Genomic DNA, 18,227 nt, shown 5'->3' with positions numbered 1-18,227 from the left:
ATGGTCACTTTTAGGGTATTTAATGGGTTAATACCTCAATCAGTGAAGGATCTAGTTGATAGGCTGCATTTTCAGCTTTATACCTGCTGCTGATTGGGGTCATTTTAAGAGTGTTATATAAATGTATGTCTGTTCAGTATGACTAGAGAACTTAAAAAAGACCACTTAGGTCGGAACCTGGTTTCTTTAGCCTGTATGGAGCAAAAAAAGGTTTGGTTTTTGCATCCACAACTGCTGCTACTTTTTTATTTCTTCTGGATTAAATTATTTTATTCCACATGTGTTTATATGTCTTCTTTATATGACTTGTTTATATGTCGTTTGTGTCTTTTAGTTTATGCATTTAAAGCAGGTTTTTGTGGAGGAAATGCATATTTTTCTTCAAGTGGAATTTTTTTCTATCAAACTTTATTGAACTTTTTTTACACTATTTTTTTTCAGATCCTGACCGTAACTTGAAGATGCAATCATTCAATTGCAAGAACAACTACACTTCATTACCTATGTGCTGCATTCTACTAAACCTATGACATCAGGGAGGCGGGGCCCAAGACTGATTTAGAGGCCTTTGTCAGGCATCTGGCTGCCAATTGGCGAAAGAAAGTACCCCCTCACCCTGGGTCATCTGCTTACATGCTGAGGTTGCTATTTACTGTGGCATGTAAGAGGTTAAACTGTGGTTTCTGAGGTTTCTCTTGCCAACAGTTAGAGCAGGAGCCCAGCTGTCAGTAATCAGCCAAGCCACCGCCTTTAAAAGATGTATGTGCAGGTTTAAAGCCCATTAGTGAGGTCAGTGAAAAGGCGTATTGTGGTCACAAAGGGGATAAAAGCCAACCACATGCCCGCTTCCATGTGGATTTCATGCAGATTTTTCCTGCAGTGTGTGAATGAGATTTATGTGAATGTCATCTACTTCACAGCTACTGTTACTGCCGTTATTGGGGAAACTCTCTCTAAGAAGGGGAAGTGGTCTGATAACAGAACCTCACATGCACTAAAGGGCTCACAAACAATACTAACAAGTCAGCCATGACTGTCATGGAGTCCCGACAGTAACCCACCCTCGTCATGAGCTACACAACTCCACCTAACAGAACTTGCATATTAAGACATCTCGAATCTAAAAAGAAACTCCACGAAGGCTCCAGCAAGAAGATGCTAAGACCGTCCAAGCGGTGGGAGAACTCTCTGCTCCTCCTTAGGCTCCGCTATGTGACAACACTGAAGTACTTGTAGACAATTCATAACGTTCCTACTGAAGATAGAATTATGCTGACCTGAAGGTACAAACTACCCCAGTTCATATACAGAAGCCACAATAGAGGAAACAAGGCAACGGGTTCACTAGGCACCATGTTCCCACGTGGGAGACACGGCCCATGTTATTCCGCATCTGGAGCCGTGGGTTAAAGTGTCACCGTGCGTAGACGCTCCGTATAATGACACCACCAGATGTCTGATGCAAGACGGAAAATGCATCAACTCCAACAACAAATAAACAAATCAATATCACACAATATTACATGACAGAGATTCCAGGCCAGGGTGGTGTTACCAGAAGTCCATGGCTTGAACCTCAACACTTAACATGCTTATTATAGAAAAGTCAAAATACTGCCCCCATCAAAGCCAAGCACACATGGCAAGTGATCATAGTCAACTAGCAAAGGTTTATTCATTGAGTAATGCCATCGGAGGGCGCTGTTGAGTTAGAAACCTCTAGCCTGCTACTGACTGTTCAGAGCCAGATCTGAAGGGGGTTCATTGGGTCCAACATTATAATACCATGTGATTATCTCAAAGTTTAAGGGGTTCACTGAGACAACCATTGATGGCCTACCCAGGGGACACAACATTGACAGGGGGTATCCCAAAATAGATTTATCAACTATCCATAACTGATAAAAGTCTAAATCACCAATCCAGAGAAGGGGGTCCCTTAGTCCACCCTTTTGGTCACTGAAGGCTTGCTGCACCCACCCGCAGCAATGTGGAGATTTAATGGAGCACTGGTCCCAAATGTGCAAGTGGCACCATTCTTTTTAATGGGGGTGACAGAATTCAGTACAAATGCTCAGCTTCAAGTATGGAAGACATTTTTTCCCCTTAAATGAGTTGGCTTCTACCTGATTAGGGTTTTTAGGTCTTCTTCTGGATCAACATTGATAGGCTGATCTAGAAGTAGAACCACACATGCACACCCACTGCTCCATTCAATCTCCACCTCAATGTGGATCGTGCAATGAGCCTGTAGTGAGAAGGAAAGGGAAACACAGGAACCCGTTCTTCGTATCATAGGGGCTTATTTACAGAGACCCCCCCACAGATCTTACTTTTATTACCTATCCTATGGAAAGCCCTTCCCCCGCACATTTACGTAACAAATATTTACCCCTCCTTGTTCCATCCACCATCGGTGTTCAGTCCCCTGGTCTGATCTGTGTTTACAGCTGCGGTCCACCCGTTTTACAGGATGTCACAGAGGCTGCAGCCAATAGCAGAGCTTAGCACGGATGTGGTACACAGTGGAAACAGGGAAAGGTGAGTATATGCTTATTTGTTACGTTAGGGACAGGGTTGTACTGAGATAATACAAAATCAGACAACCCCTTTAATGGGAATTTCCACGACTAAGACACTGATCACCCATCCTCAGAATAGGCCATCAAGAGCAAATTGATGGGGGTTGGCTTGACAGTCAGGACACCCACATACATATTAGATGGTAGGCCAGTCCTGCCATAATCGGCCAATGTCCATTTGAGGTCATCACAGTAACTTACAAGAGGCAACAACTATTTAAAAGGGTTTGTCTAGTTGCAAACTATTTATGGCCTTTCCTCAGAACACATCATCAATAGTTGATTGACCAGCAGTTGGCTGGGGCGCTCCTCTTATGTGCAGCGAGACGATATGTGCAGGAAGCAGACAACTCTGTTCTTAATGCAGTGGCCAGGCTTGGTATTGCTGTCACTGAAGTGAATGGGAACTTGGCATGCAATAGCAAGCCCAGCCACTGCAATAGGAACAGAGCTGTCTGCTTCCTTCTGAAATCATCTTGATGCACGAGTGCAGCGACCCGGCGAACAAGTGATCAGTGGGGGTCCTCGGCAATGGGCCTGTTAAGCTACTATTGATGACCTGTCCTGAGGATAGCCTATAAATTGTTTACAGCCAGACAAGACTCATTAAAAGCTAACCCGTTACCAGGCTCATGCTGCTCGAACCATGAAAAAAAAAATGAACCAGAGACAGAAATGGGTGAAAATATTATAACAAATAGTACTTATCCTTCTCAGTCCAGCAATGCAGAAGAATTCCTTCAGTCTCCGTTAACAGTGGAAGTCATGTGACTGCTGCCTGCCAGTCAGAGGCCGGAGTGTAACAACCCATTCTCCTGGCATCAACAATCATATCCTGGGAGTCATGTCGTCAGGAGTTTGAAATGGTAACATTGCATCCTCTGATTGGTCAGCAGCTGTAATTTAATTTCCAGTATCAGGGAGAATTGTGGTGCTGCAGCGCTGGACTGCAAGGACTGAGGATACCAGCCAACAACCCATTTGGCTCTTACTGTAAAAGGTTCATCTGTAACCAGATAACCCCTTTAGAGTGGCCACCTTTCATTCACTGGTGCATATCAAACTAGTAACGACCACTTGTCTGTGAGTGACTGAGTTACATGCTCCGCCCCTGATCACGATGGTGATGTCATCACAAGTTATTCATTAAGTTACATTCTCCACCCCTGATCACATTTAGGTTACATCATCACAGGTCCTTCATCCCCACCATGGTTTCACCTCTGCAAGCAGCTGAATCACTGGAGCTCTGAGCTCCGCCCCTAATCACATGACGGCGACACCATCACAGGTCCTTCAATATTTTGACCAACTCCAACCGTCATCACAGGTCCCTCAGTGAGTTACATGTGAGGTTGTTCACTATATTATAAATGGCACATGTCCGGAAAGGGAATTAGATTGTGATGGCACTGGTAGCGGAGACTGATCCACACTATATACTTCAGTGTTCCTATAGGCAACTCATTTTCTTTTTGTAGACAACCATCTATACAGCCCCCGACCAGATTTCAGTATTTTGCTTTATGAGATACAGAACAATGGAATTGGAACAAATGAGAAAGTATGACGAGGAGCGAGGATCATGTCACTGGTATCCAAGGGTGGGGTTGCAGGATATATTAACTATGCGAGAACAGAAACATTTTCCACAAGGTTATATGTTTTGCATTATGGAGAGACAACTAAACTGCGGGACACTGCTGGATGGGACAGATGTGCTGCGAGAGGGATATAAACAGGACAAGGTTTATACCATGTACAGTAAATGCTCCTCCAGTCATGTACTGTATATACTACTGGTCCAGAAAGAGTGCAGGTGAGGGCGGGGGGTGCATTACATCATATGGGCCTAAGTCTAGCATTACATTGTAATCACCGGGGACACAAAAGGGAACGTCAGCGCTTTGGTCTTCTCTAACAAAAGCACAGATAAGTTTCCAGAGTAAAGTTCATCACTCACAGTTTTCCTTCGAGATGAGAGGGATTTAGACGGGCGTGTAAAATGGTCCATGAGCTCGTTAACATCAGCATTGTTCTGTTCGGGAACCTCTGCCACCTATTTCTGGTAAAAAAACTGAAATAGCACAGCATGCAGTTCTACTTCGTTCTGTCAAACCCGCCGGATGGACGCATAGAAACTGAATAGGGACCATTGTTGGCGCCATTCTGTTCAGTCATATGACAGTTCCATTCGGCCAGGGATTGCAGTTTTCCTTCTCCTCGAATGGAGCTGGATAACCCTAGTGGTGATATGAAAGAGCCTTACATACATTTTCACCCATAACGTTACCAATGCTAGAGGGAATCCTCCGTGCACCCGTAATCCCACCCTCTGACTTTCCACATGGAGGGGTACACAAGAGTACTGACAAATACTATTTAGAAGCCAAAAGTGATGCTTGGCACATCATCTGTAAGGCCTCTCACATTCTGTCTTTACATCCATCCCAGTTCCGTTTCAGGTTTCCATCTTCTATGCTTGTCTATCCTGTTAAAATGACTGACAGACGAAAACTCAGTGAAACGGAGACCAAAAAAGGTCTCCGTTTCACACACTGAATTATACGGTTCCATCCACTTTCAGTTTTCTTCACAGCAGACGGAATCCTGAGACAGAACCAGCGCTGACTGAACGCAAGGCCTTCTGAGAGGAGCCTAATGTTCATTTTCCCAAGTAGCACCACAATCGGTGTGTTCGGAAGAACTTGGGGATCCACCGCTCGTCCAATAACAAATGTTCACTTTACAAGGTCCATCATCACCACCTGCTGCAGTTCAGCACTTCCTGCGTATGGATGAGAAGTGGAGGAACCCATTCCACATTCACACGAATCAGCAACAGATTTTAGAGGGATGATCTACTGAAAATTAAGTGAAGGGTGGAATTTCCCTTTCGCAGCACAAACATCACTAACAATTGTAACACCAAAGAGGTTGTATGGTTACTGGACAACATGGCCACTTTACAGACCCATGCTAAAATATGAAGAGGAGCGGTACTTACCTGTTCCCTGCTGCGATCCAACACTGTGGCCCTGCTATCTGTAGTGACAGTTGTCACCAGAAGTCAGATGGTCAGGACGTGAGCGCTGAGGCCAGGAGAACGAGCGGTGATGCGACAGCAGTCACCTGACTGCCGGTGACATCTGTCACAATCACGGAGACCACGGTGAGACTACAAAGCTGGACCGCGGTAACAGAGCAGACAAGTACCGCTCCTCGTATTTTATCACAGGGGGCACTAAAGGGGGCATTTTGTCCAGTAACCAGACAACCCCTTTAAAAAGTAGTTGCCCAAGTTATGTAAAGGCCATTAGTGTAAAATACAGCAGCCTATTTCCTTTCCCCACTCGTTCGCCGCCGCTGGCTCCAGGTCTCCCTGTGGATGTCATCTTTAGGCTGCAGTCAGCCTGAGCCATGCCCAAACAAGCTGCAGCAGCCAGTAATAATCACGGAGTGCTGTAATTGGCTGCAGCAGCAGATTTAGGAAACGTCACAGACTGACTGCAAACTAAAGAGAACAATGGAGACTCAGAGCCGCCAGCAGGGTCTGGGAAGAGGAATGTATATGTATCAACTGCTTTGTCATTCTACACCAGAGGGACCCATGGTGATACCCTTGACAAAATTCAAATAACCCTTTTAATGATTAAAGGGGTTATCCAATTAGGTCATCAATTTTCAGAAAACTGCACTTTGCGTGCACAATTTCATAGCGAGCACAATAATGTGTAGCTGTCAATTCAAAAGGATTCAGGAGCAATACGAGGGATTTCAGCACACAGAATTATAAGAAAGGATGTTAGGGAAAGTATAAGTAGTTACTAAAGCAGTCACGTCAGGAGAGCCAATGCACCCTCTTAAAAGGGGGCCACTCCAGCGAAAAAACTTTTTTTCTATCCCTGCTCCCCTCATCTGATTGCATGAAAGTGTCTGCAATACAAAGGAGACCCCCCAGAGTGTGAAAGGCAGTGCAGCCCCTGTCTGATGCTCATCAGGCAACACTTTGGTGCTGAGATTTCTGCTTTCACTATTCTGTCCCATCATTCCCATGATGCATCAGCACAGCATTACCTAAGTAGCTAGAGACTACCATCTCTGCTGCAGGAAAAACACTGCCATTACATTCTGTATTCACCAAAATAAGCTACAGATCATGAGTATACAGTTAGGAGGGTGAGTGGTGATCTCCTCTATTATGTCTGACATGAGCTGTGATATCATCAGTAACTGACAGGATTGTCTGTGCCCTCCTCTATGCAGCTACTGAGGTGCACTCCAAGTAATAGCATTGAAGTGTTTTTAGGCTAAGAAACTCAAGTTTTAGAATAAGGGTGGTTTCATATATGCGTTAGAACCGCCAGACTGAGGTTCTGTCACAGATCTAGCAGCAAATACCATGAGAAAAAGAACTGCGTGTTGTACTTTTTCCTCTGGCTCAAAACCGGGTATTTGGGTGTAAAGCGGGCAGACTCCATAATAGTCAATGGGATCTGCCCAGCGCTGTTTGGTTCTGTCCAGAGACTAAACCGTTCGACTGCAGGGATTCCAGTTTCATGAACGGAGCAGGAGAGTGGAATCCTCGGCCCAGTATGAAGCCACCCTAACAAGGTAATACTAGCTGGTTTATATACTGGGGAGAGTTACATAATTAATAAAAAAACCTTCATGGAAATAGCCCTTAAGCTGCCATGTAACCACTCTTTGCTAAATATACCCCCTAATCGGCTCCAACCGCACACAACACATTAAATTAAAGTCTAAAACTACAAAAATGGCCATGTGAGAATGACAAACATAACGGGCAAATTGGAAACAGGCTACACAGCACTTTTTTTTCCCTTTCTGTAAATGTTCACCAACAGACAACTTTGTCTTACTTGGGAGTAGCAAAGACTTCACAGCATAAAATTAGGGGTACACGGCAATTTTAGTCGCACAAGATGAAGAGCGCTTGGTTGTCAAACTGCAGCACGAAACGTAATGCAACCGCAACACAACTGCTGCCGAAAATCCAAAGCCGCTGGATTCTTGGCTGTAAGTGGTGAGCAACAGTAACTAACTTACCTCCCATCACTGTACACTGCATCACACCAACAGGCTTTAGGCCGGGCTCACATGCAGGAGGCCTACAGCAGATTCCAGCCGTGAGCCCGACCGATGACCCTGCGTACGGTGCTAACCTGTATTGTGGATGACCGCGGTGGCTCGCAGGCTGTCACACGCAGTACAGATTTTTTTTTTGTATTTCTTGCACCATTGCTTAGCAATGATGCGGGTAGCTGCATGCCTATATGCAATGTTAATTCCGTATGGGATGCGGGTCGGACGCCTCCATGGGCAATGTTGCCCATTTGTAGCAGCAAGTGTGAAGGAAAAGTCGAAAATACACGCCTTTCAACGCTCGTGTTTTATCGTGGATTGTCCACGCGGACGCTGATCACAGAATCCGCTATTTAAATCTGCTCGTATGAGCAAGGGTTACCAGTTAGAATAGCACCCTTGCATGAGGCTTCAGTTGTTATACCGTTGCCATGGTAACAATAGCACGCAGTGTGCACAAGCTTACAAGTTACAGGCCAGTTTTAAGAAATCTTGACATGTCATGGTGACACTTGGATCAGCAAGGGGCCGCTCACACCCAAGCTGCATCCACACGCACGATTTATGATTGTTTACACAATTCAATGTTAAGTGCAAAATAAAACAAACAATGCCACAGTATGTCCTGTTGGGCCTACATTAAGCCTAGGGTCACACGGGGCGGATTGCCGTCGGAAATCTCGCGGTTTGGCCGCAGCAAAAACCGCGAGATCTCCGCCGGCAGAGCCGCGGCTTCCGCGGCGGCTTTGAAGCGGTCCGGCCGCTTGCTCTTCCGTTGCGGCCGGCGCTCCCATAGAGGAGAGCGCGGCCGCAGCGGAATGCAAAAAAGAATGAGCATGCTGCTTCTTTTGAAACCGCGGCTGCGGCCGCCGCAGCCGCGGTTTCAACCGGATTTACCGCAGCGGATTAGCCGTCCCGTGTGGACGAGATTTCTGAGAAACCTCGTCCACATGGCTGGCTAATCCTGGGCTTAGCGGCCGCGGGCGGTTTTGCCGCGGGCGGATCTGCTGCGGCAAAACCGCGGCAAATCCGCCCTGTGTGACCCCAGCCTAAGACCAAAATCACCCATTATAATCCAGGGGCGAGTAGAAAAAAAAAATTGCAGAGCACACGCATCTGTATCCGTGTTCACCGCGGGGTTTCCAACTTGGGCCTTCCTTGAAGATTTTTGTGCATGAAAAAAAAAAAATGGATGACACATGGATGCAACACGGTAAAAACATTACATGCATATACACCGCGGAAATGTGCGTTTTCTGTTTACGGACCAAAACTGCATACGCCTGTGTGAATAAGCCCCAAGGATCCAGGTGTAGAGACCCACCAAACAAAGTGTCAGCAGCTCTCAGCAGAGTGCTATGCCCATTTTACTGTGTCGGCCACCCTCAGGAGGACAGTAGGCTGTACCGGGCACAGCTGGTATGAAATATATAGCACGATGATATGCTGTTCCACTCACCCAAGCACTACAGCCACTTCAGACAGCTGATCAGCAGGGGTCCCAATCATCACTGAGGATAGGTCATAAATATCTTCATCCTCCAATACCCCTTTAAACACAATATCCAATCAAAAGAGATCTGGACGGAGCTGGCATGGCTCCACTATTACCAGAAGCTATGGGGCCAGTATGAACAGAGCCTAAGAAGTAGTTGCCTAGTTGAAACCAATCCCAGCCTTCTAATCAACCCTTTAAGGACATGCTCAGTTTTTGTTTTTTCCTCAAAACTTTCAAAAAAAAAATCCTAATGCTTATTTTCCCATCAACATAGCTGTCCGAGGCTTGTTTATTTGCAAGACAAGTCCGGTAGTATTTTCCAGTGGTGCTATTTAATGTAAATATAAAGCACTGAAAACACACAAAAAGAACCTTTGAGCCTGGGTTCAGACAGGGCGGATTTGCCGCGCGGAATTTGGCCGCGGCAAATCCGCCCACGGCCGCGCGGAATTTGGCCGCGGCAAATCCGCCCACGGCCGCTAATCTCGGGATTAGCCAGCCATGTGGACGAGATTTCTCAGAAATCTCGTCCACACGGGGCGGCCAATCCGCTGCGGTAAGTCCGGTTGAAACTGGCTGCAGCCGCGGTTTCAGAAGATGCAGCATGTCTATTTACTTTTTTTTTTTGTTTATTTTCGTCGCGGCCGCGCTCTCCTCTATGGAGCGCCAGCCGCAACAGAAAAGCGAGCGGCCGGGCCGCTTCAAAGCCACCGTGGCTTAAACCGCGGCGGTTCTCCCAGCGGAAATCTCGCGGTTTTTGCTGCGGCCAAACCGCGAGATTTCAGACGGGAATACGCCCCGTGTGAACCCAGCCCAAAGGTTTGTGCAGAGTAAAACTGAAAGAAAAAATGTTTTGCCCTTTTTGGGGGTTATATTTACAGAGCACACAATGCAGCCAAAGTGACATGACTATTTTGTGGGTTAGTACAATTATGACAGTTGCAATATTTTTTTTTTGCTGTACTATGTAGAAGAAAAATTTTTGCCATCCTCTGACTGCCATTACTTTATCTTCATCAAGAGGGTTGGGTGACAGCTTGTTATTTGTAGGCTGAAGAAAAAATACATATTTTCTATTGGTTCCATTTTGGAGTACATTTAACTTTTTGAACACTTTATAAAAAAAAATAATAATTTTTTTTTAAATCACTGATCTGGCAGTGTGTTTATTTGTCCTGACAACATTCACCTTGCGGGATAAATAATGCATATTTTGACAGATCAGACTTATGAAGAAGGCAATAGCAAATATATTTTTGTATTGATTTTTTATTAGAAATACATGAAATGGTCAGTTAAACTATTATCCTATATTTTTTTCTACAATTTTCTAAAAATTGACTTTTGTCTCCATGAGGGACTTGAACTTTAAATTGATTAATCGCTTATAACCATTTACTGCAATTCAATATTGCAGTTAATGGCATTTCTGCCATAATTCTATTAAGACAGGCCACAGGCCCATCTTAATTAGTACAAAGCCTTGGCACCCAGAAAACACCTTGCAATCTCATCGCAGGAGAGCCATTCAGAACCCCTGAACACCAAAGTAAATGAAGGGTTAACAGCCACAATCAGCATGAACACTGATGGCGGCTGTGTGTCTGGGCTGTCAAAGACAACTTAAACTGACCATGTAAGAAGTGGGCTTGGCTCCCAATTTTGCTTCATACAAACCCCAGGCACCCATGATGTACATGTGTATGATGTACATGTGTATCCTGGAGCTTTAAGGGGTTAAAAAGCAAAAAATATTCTTCTAAGTTTGTACTCCCCATATGTAAGAATAACAAAACCTCCTATATTCACCTGTCCCAGCTATCCTCTCCTCTGTGACATCACAGGCTGCTGCAGCCAATCACACACAAAAGTCTGATTGGCTGCAGCAGCCTGCAAGGTCATGGAAATAGCTTGATTACAGTCTATCTGCACAAACCTATTAGGGAGAAACCCCTTTAATGATAAAGTGTCTCCTGAAGATCACCAAATTCAGCAGCCAGTACTAAAACACCTTTAGCAAAGGTATCTCCATGCATCAGAGCCCCAAATATGAGCGGACCGCGTCACCAACTGAGTCATTTCCTGCAGGCGAGCCGAAGATGGTCGAGCCGAGACCTACAAATAGGCAAATTGTTGCGAAAAGTAAACACAACTGTAAAACCTGTCTGAACAGTCACAAACCGAGCCACATATCACGGCATTGTCAAGTCTTCATGCGGGTATTTATGGAGGCGGTATACACACATTACTCACTGCTTCTTATCACAAGGACCTCATCCACAGATATTAAATGATAATTAGTCCCGGCCCACCATTAGTCAGCGCATCACTAACCATCTATGCAAAGGAAACCTTTTGTTTTGCATTTGTGGGCATGAAAAGATAAGTATGTAGTTCTCCAGAAATGAGCCGTCATGGCAGACAGAGGCGGGAGGATCAAGAAAAACGTAAGGCTGTATACACGCGGGTGGTTTTCTCATGCAAGTTCTGTCAGATTCTGAAACAGATGGAATTCGCGCAAGAAAATATATTAATGGGTTAATTCTTGCAAGAAATTTTTCTTTTGGACCAATCATTTGCTGAGAAAAAACAAAACATTGCGATATGCATGTATGTGTGACGCACTTTCAACGCTGGTTACTATGGGAACCACACAAAAAACAGGAACTACATTGAGAAAAACGCACGATAAAAAACACTCGCCCATGCGAATACAGCCCAAGTCAAAGGAAGCTAAGATATGGTCTGTATAGTTACATTTAGCAAATACCAGCCTAGAACATAAAATGTGCAAAATGCTGATAGGAAATTAGTGAAACTCTGCCTTCATCACCTTTAAGCCCCATGGGGCTCAAAGGTGAGAGAGTGGGGAGTTAAGGGTGGGGTGTTTGATACTCACCAGGTGGCTCTTTCCAGCGCTGTGCCTCTGTAAAGTTGGTGCATGCACACAGTGAGTTTTCACCCGGATCTGTGTGCCTTGAGTGTGCGCACACAGATCCAGATACAAAGTCACCCTAATGCTGACGGGGTCCCTTTAAATTGGAGCCTCAATAGAAGCTCTTTAAATGTTTTATTCTAGTGAGTAACCACAGCCTCTAAACTGCCCCAAAGTCTCAAACAAGGGAGTTGAAAAGAAAGCACTTCCTTGTTCGGTAGAGTCACATGATTCTTTTCAGCCAGTCAGCAACTCTGAGTTGTCATGTGACAGTCCACAACTCCAGTTTCTGAGAAGTTGGAGTTTGTCACATGATACTTTCCAGGGCTACTGGCTAAGAGGAGTCATGTGATTACATACCATGTGACTCCACAGAACCAGGACTTGTCTTTTCTGCCACCTCTTCTGTGTTCTTATACCCCATCAGGGTATTTTACAGATTAAAGCAATTACTTCCATTGGCCTGTCATATAGACCGCTTCTCTGTATACATCTCCTTGACTAAGTTTATCTTTAAAAGGCTGAGATTTATCATTAATGGTTCAGAAGAAAAATTGAGCCATTACCCATAGCAACCAATCAGCATCCAGCTCTCATTTGTCAGTTTTGTTTTTTAAATAAAAGCTGCAATTTGATTGGCTGTTATGCGCAGTCTAGGAATCTGACTCAAACTATCCCGATATCTAAAAGCAAAGAGGCCGTCAACTTTAAAGGGGTTACCTGGAGAAATATTACTCGAATCCAGTCTGGCTCCAGCGTCGCAGGCATCTTCACTTTTGGCCCAGTTCAGACACGAGGTCACATGATACAGAAGCCACACTCTCCTCCCAGGATTGGTGACACCATTGTAGGGAGTTGGCTGACTGTCTCATTTCAATAACTAAACCAGTTTCCTTCTCTGTATCAGCCATGACAGAAGAGGGGGCTGGCTTAATTTTTTAAATAGCCAGTCAGCCTGCCCCCTGCAATGACACCTCCAACTAAAAGAGGGGGAACAGGCAATGGAGATCTTTACCAAGTGATCCAGTGATCGATCTGAACCGGAATCCGGTAAATTCAGGTCTCTGGATAACCCCTTTAGACGTGAGCAACACTGCCCACCAGAGAACAGCAATATGTGGCCACAGGAGTATGGAGACCTCATTGCTGGCCTACAGCTGCCTCCATCACTACGCTAAAATTTGGATAAAGGTGGGCTATTTAAAGGGGCTGTCCAGTTACCAGACAACATTCCTCCTATAGATCCAGTTACCAGACAACATTCCTCCTATAGATCCAAGCAGTACTTATCGACCTGTGCCACTGAGATCCAACGCTGCAGCCCCGTGGTGGTCCCAGCGTTTGTTGCAGCAGTCGATTTCCCCAGATGTCACCTGATGGCCAGCACCCTTTCTCCTGCCATTAGCGCTCACATTCTGGGCGCCACAATCCCATGAGTTCTGAATGGTGACTGAAGTGATCAGGTGACTTCAACGACACACAGGGCGAGGCTGCAGTACTGGATCGCGGCGGTAGAAGATGGCCAACTACAGATCTTTTGTTGATATTTTAGCACAATGAGCCCTACATGGTAACTGGGCAACCCTCTTAAAGAGGCTACCTAAATTAAAAGAAAAAAAATGTCTGCTATCTTTCAGAAACAGCACCACACCAGTCCCACAGGTTGTGTTAGGTATTACATGAAGCTAAGCTGCAATACCACATACAACCACAAAAAAAAGCGCAGATTCAAATTTCAGTCAGCCCTTTAAACAAATGCTATTTTACACGGTCGTAGCATTGGCTCACATACCCACCCCAAAAGATAGATTGAAAACCAGACAGTAGTAATAGTTCCCCTCATGTCGCATCACCAGGGCGGTCCTCATGACTCAGTGCACCACCGACGTCCAAAGAACAGGTGAAGTCATTACTGCCGGTGATCACCAACATGAAGCCATCAAATCCAGATGTGACCGACAGCCATTCATGATTCAGTGATACCTCCCGCAAGCGTCCACCCCAACATAACCCCAGATACCCATTACTGTACATACAGGCTGCGTACATGCCCCCCACTACATGGTCACTGGGAAACGGTAAAGTCATCTTAGCATTTATACATTTAGCCAACGATATATGTTACCTAAAACCCCCCAATACATAGACACCCCCAACTATTTATATTGTTGACGACAGTATCTGCCCCCATCATGTGACTGCAGGCCATGCAACAGTTTGGAGAGGAACCCAGTACTTATAATGGAGACTCAGTCAGTCCTTCTACACATCCCCACTTGTTGACCTGTAGGACAATATCGATCCATCCCCTAAAATGTAGACTCCAAGTTGGGCGGCAGTCTTGTCACCCACTATTTACTGTAGGCTGAAGGGTAGTACTGATTGGTGCCCCCAATATCTACACTCCCCGTTGAGTAACAGCTGCGACAGACGGCACACTTTACATACCAAGCCTGTGACAGTATTGCTGCAATCACCCCGTATTGATGTAACACGAGATCCCCCAACTGGCCCCATTGTTAAAACGTGCTCTCACACCCAGATAACTCACTTAACCCCTTAACTGCCGAAGCTCCTTTTGACGGCCTGTATCAGTGGTCAATGTATGAAGAGAGATCGCTCTGCGATCTTTCTTCATACATGGCAGGCGCCAGCTGTTTCTTACAGCCGACACCTGGTGGCAACAGCTCCGATCAGCGGCGTGGCTGATCGGAGCTGTAAACCCTTTAAATGCCGCAGTGAATTCTGACAGCAGCATTTAAATCTCCGAATGATTTTCAGGGGTCCCGTGCGGGTGTCATGGCAGCCAGAGACCTTCTGAAAGGCCCCAGGGCTGTCATGGCAGAAAGCCTATCAAGCTACGCCTGTGGGGTGGCTTGATAGACTGCCCGCCTGATCGCACTATGATGTAATGCTATAGCATTATATCATACTGCTGGAACGATCAAAGCATCGCAACATATTATCCCCTCCGGGGACTAAAAACGAAAGAATAAGAACAAAGTTTAACTATTTTTTTTTAAAAAGTAAACCGTTCAAAACCCCTTTTACCATATTTATAATGAAAGAATCTAAATAAAACAAAAATACATATTTAGTATTGCTGCATCTGTAAAAGTCCGATCTATCGAAGTAATGCATTATTTACCCCGCACGATTAACGTCGTCAAAATAAAAAAAATAAATAAAGAACGCCAGAATTGTGCTTTTTTTGGTCACCCAGTCTCTAAGAAAAAAAATGTCATAAAAAGCAATCAAAAAGTTACATGTATTCCAAAAAAAAAAACAAAGTACAGCCAAAAAACAACTATATAAAAGTTTGGTATCACAGTAATCGTACTGACCCATAGATTATTAAAGTTATGTCATTTTTGTTGCAGTTTGTGCGCCGTAGAAACAAGACGCAACGAAAGATGGCGGGATCTCATTCTTCCCCATTTCTCTTCACTTAGAATGCTTGCTGCAAACTTCTATTCTGCAAAAAGGACATTACACGTGATCCCATCCTGAAGATCCCCGGCGCTGAAACGGCCTTTTAACCCCCAGTATCAGTGTGATCTCCCACTTTCAGAACTCTAGGCTTTAAAACAGTAACAAGCTGTGCCCCCAATCATGTAGATGCATGCTGGGAAATATTGGGGCTTAGCCCCACACATCTAAGAACTTGGAAGAAGTTCACCGCTTGGAACCCCAGCCGATAAGCTGATGGTGCTGCCATACACAGGGCTACGGAACAGAAGCAGATGGCGCCGACACCACTGTTGTGACCAGCGCAGCTCTCGTTAAAATCACAGCAGCTGCGCTGCAATTAACAACGCCGACCACTACACAGGGGGGCAGAGCAGCAGCCTTCATTATACCAGTGTGTAGCAGCACCCCAGCCGATCAACTACTGATGACCGATCCTGAAGAAAGGGCAGCAGTAGTATCTCCCAGGAAAGCCCCTTTAACGTTCCTAGTCTGAGACAGGCTGAACTCAGACCCATTCATGTCAACATGTGTATTACCACGTGTGATCCTTCAGACCGATGGTCCGGGTACACAGAATTGCAACACGTCCTATTCTGGTACAACTCAGACCAAAACCGCCCAATCCAGTCAACGGGTACATGAAAAAATAAGGAGTGCGCTCACGTGGCACGCAAGAGCCATTATTTTTAAATACAGGTCCACTGACTTCAATGGGAGTTTTATATGACATCCATTGGGCCACAAGTGATATCTTTTGTCCCACATGTCAGAAATGGATCGCACTGTTGACATTCGCAAATTAAATGATAAACGGGCGGAAGACGAATCGCACGGATGATTTTTATGTGCGATTTCCATCCGTTTTTCACGTGTAAAAAAAGTCACAAGGTGGCCCAAATGTTACTAGGCCCAACCCAACAATGGCTGACCCGTATAAACAGGCAGCGGCTCATCTACGAACAGATGGAAGCCATCACCAGCGCGCTCCGATGACCGTCGGGCACTTAGCACCACATCATCATCCCCTAGGCCGCGGGACAGAACTGATGCCCCCCGCTATGTACCTACTGATACACGGCCCACATGCACCAGTAGAGCCATGAGCACCCCATGAGACACAAAGCTGGGGGTGACCGTCGGATTATCGAGGCTCAGAGACCAGATCCGTTCACGAACCACTGGGTAACCTGCAAGCTGGTCATCTGTACCAACATTCCCCTCTCCTTCCACTCCGGGCCTCGTTGGTGGGAGCAGCTGGGGGGGTAAGCCCATCCCATCACACACATCCCCACATCAGGCAAACACGATCCGCTCTCATTGCCGAAGGCGACTATAGAGTGGTCGTCGCTGCCCGCGCCCCTCCGTCCTGGAACGTTACGCGGATTCCGTTGTCATCATTTACCTTGCCAGTCTTGTGATCAAACCAGACCAGCGCATGGTTCCTGGACAGCACCTTGCAGTCGAAGGTGGCGTTATTCTGCGCCGGGCGGCAGCGGGCCACCGAGCGCCCGATCTTGACCGGTTCGTCCAGGTAGACATGTCGCTCCTGGAAAGGATGAGAATTTGGACGGCAGGTGAAGATCGCAAAGGCTGAAGGCATCTGGGACATCGGAGGAGTCACTCCAAAAAAAAAAAAAAGGGGGGTTAAGAAAAAAAAATCCCTAATCCAGATGACCGTCCGCCACCGCGATGAGCGAGCGAACCTCCGGAAATTCCTCTGCGGAGACAAGTGTCACCAGCTCATCAGACATGGAGGACTAGAGGGGGGCAGTCTGTAAACTATCCTTCCACTGCCGATACCCCATAATGGTCCCATAGAAAGACCCCCGAATGCCGGTCCAGCATCTAATCCATCATCAGGAATGGCAGCGAAACCAACATGTGCCAGCCGGTGCCAACATGCAGCGCCCCTCCGATGCTGCAGTCTGGGGGGACCCCAGTGCCAGGGATTGATGGGCACAGCAGAGAAGATGCCAGTCACATCCTACTCCGGCCAGGGCAATCTGACAGGTGGTAGTGGTGCAGTACCCGGCGCTCACGGCAGGGGCATCCTCACCAATGACAAAGGGGCAACAAGCTGGAGGCGCCCTGCTCCCCGGGGATAGGCCCGAGCCTCACCCGCTGCAGGGGCCCGGCGGGGAGTTACGTGAGGACGGGAAGCAAACCGCAGCGGACGGGAAGGAAAGTTCCCCCAGCCGGAAGTGTTGCAGAGAACGGCAGCGGTGGCGGCTTCCACTGCAGGTAATAAAGACTCTCCGTTCCGGTGCCAGAACCGGCAGCTCTTACTGCACAGCCCCGCCGCGCTCCCCTTCCTCCCGCGCCGCCATGTTGAATACTAGCGACCTCCCCGCAGAGCCGCACAGCAGCCGGGTACTGCGTCACCACAGCAACGGGCGGGGACTGTAAGGGGCGGGACTAGGGGGGCAAAGCAGTAGCCAATCAGCATCGCCGCCCATCCCTGCGTTCCTTCCCGCCCACTGTCAAACAGAGCCGCGGTGGGCGGGGCTTGTAGTTTCCGCCGGTAGTGACCGGTGCCCGGCCTAGGAGTGCTGGGATGGCCCGTCGGCCCGGGCGCCGGTGGGAGGGTTACTGTTAACCGCTTGTGGGCAGCGGGGAATTTCCAATACTGTTATTA

At 46.6% G+C, this 18,227-nt stretch overlaps 1 protein-coding gene across 4 annotated transcripts in view; it reads right to left on the bottom strand.

Annotated features, from left to right (window-relative positions):
* Window positions 1-17,953, bottom strand: part of SLMAP (sarcolemma associated protein) — a 118,275-nt gene extending 100,322 nt beyond the window's left edge. For 3 of the 4 annotated variants that reach the window (XM_066596570.1, XM_066596573.1, XM_066596571.1), the window contains exon 1: window positions 16,995-17,952. In XM_066596570.1, coding sequence (XP_066452667.1) covers window positions 16,995-17,201 — 207 coding nt within the window. In that variant the 5' untranslated portion in view covers window positions 17,202-17,952. Of the gene's footprint in view, window positions 1-16,994 lie in introns of all 4 variants that reach the window. The other variant, XM_066596569.1, reaches the window with a different exon arrangement.
* Window positions 17,954-18,227: the final 274 nt, after the last annotated feature.

Source organism: Eleutherodactylus coqui, chromosome 3 (genome assembly GCF_035609145.1).
Source record: "Eleutherodactylus coqui strain aEleCoq1 chromosome 3, aEleCoq1.hap1, whole genome shotgun sequence".
NCBI classification, from domain to species: Eukaryota; Metazoa; Chordata; class Amphibia; order Anura; family Eleutherodactylidae; genus Eleutherodactylus; species Eleutherodactylus coqui.
Note: the sequence above shows the minus strand (reverse complement) of the source record. Positions and strands in the feature narration are given on the sequence as shown.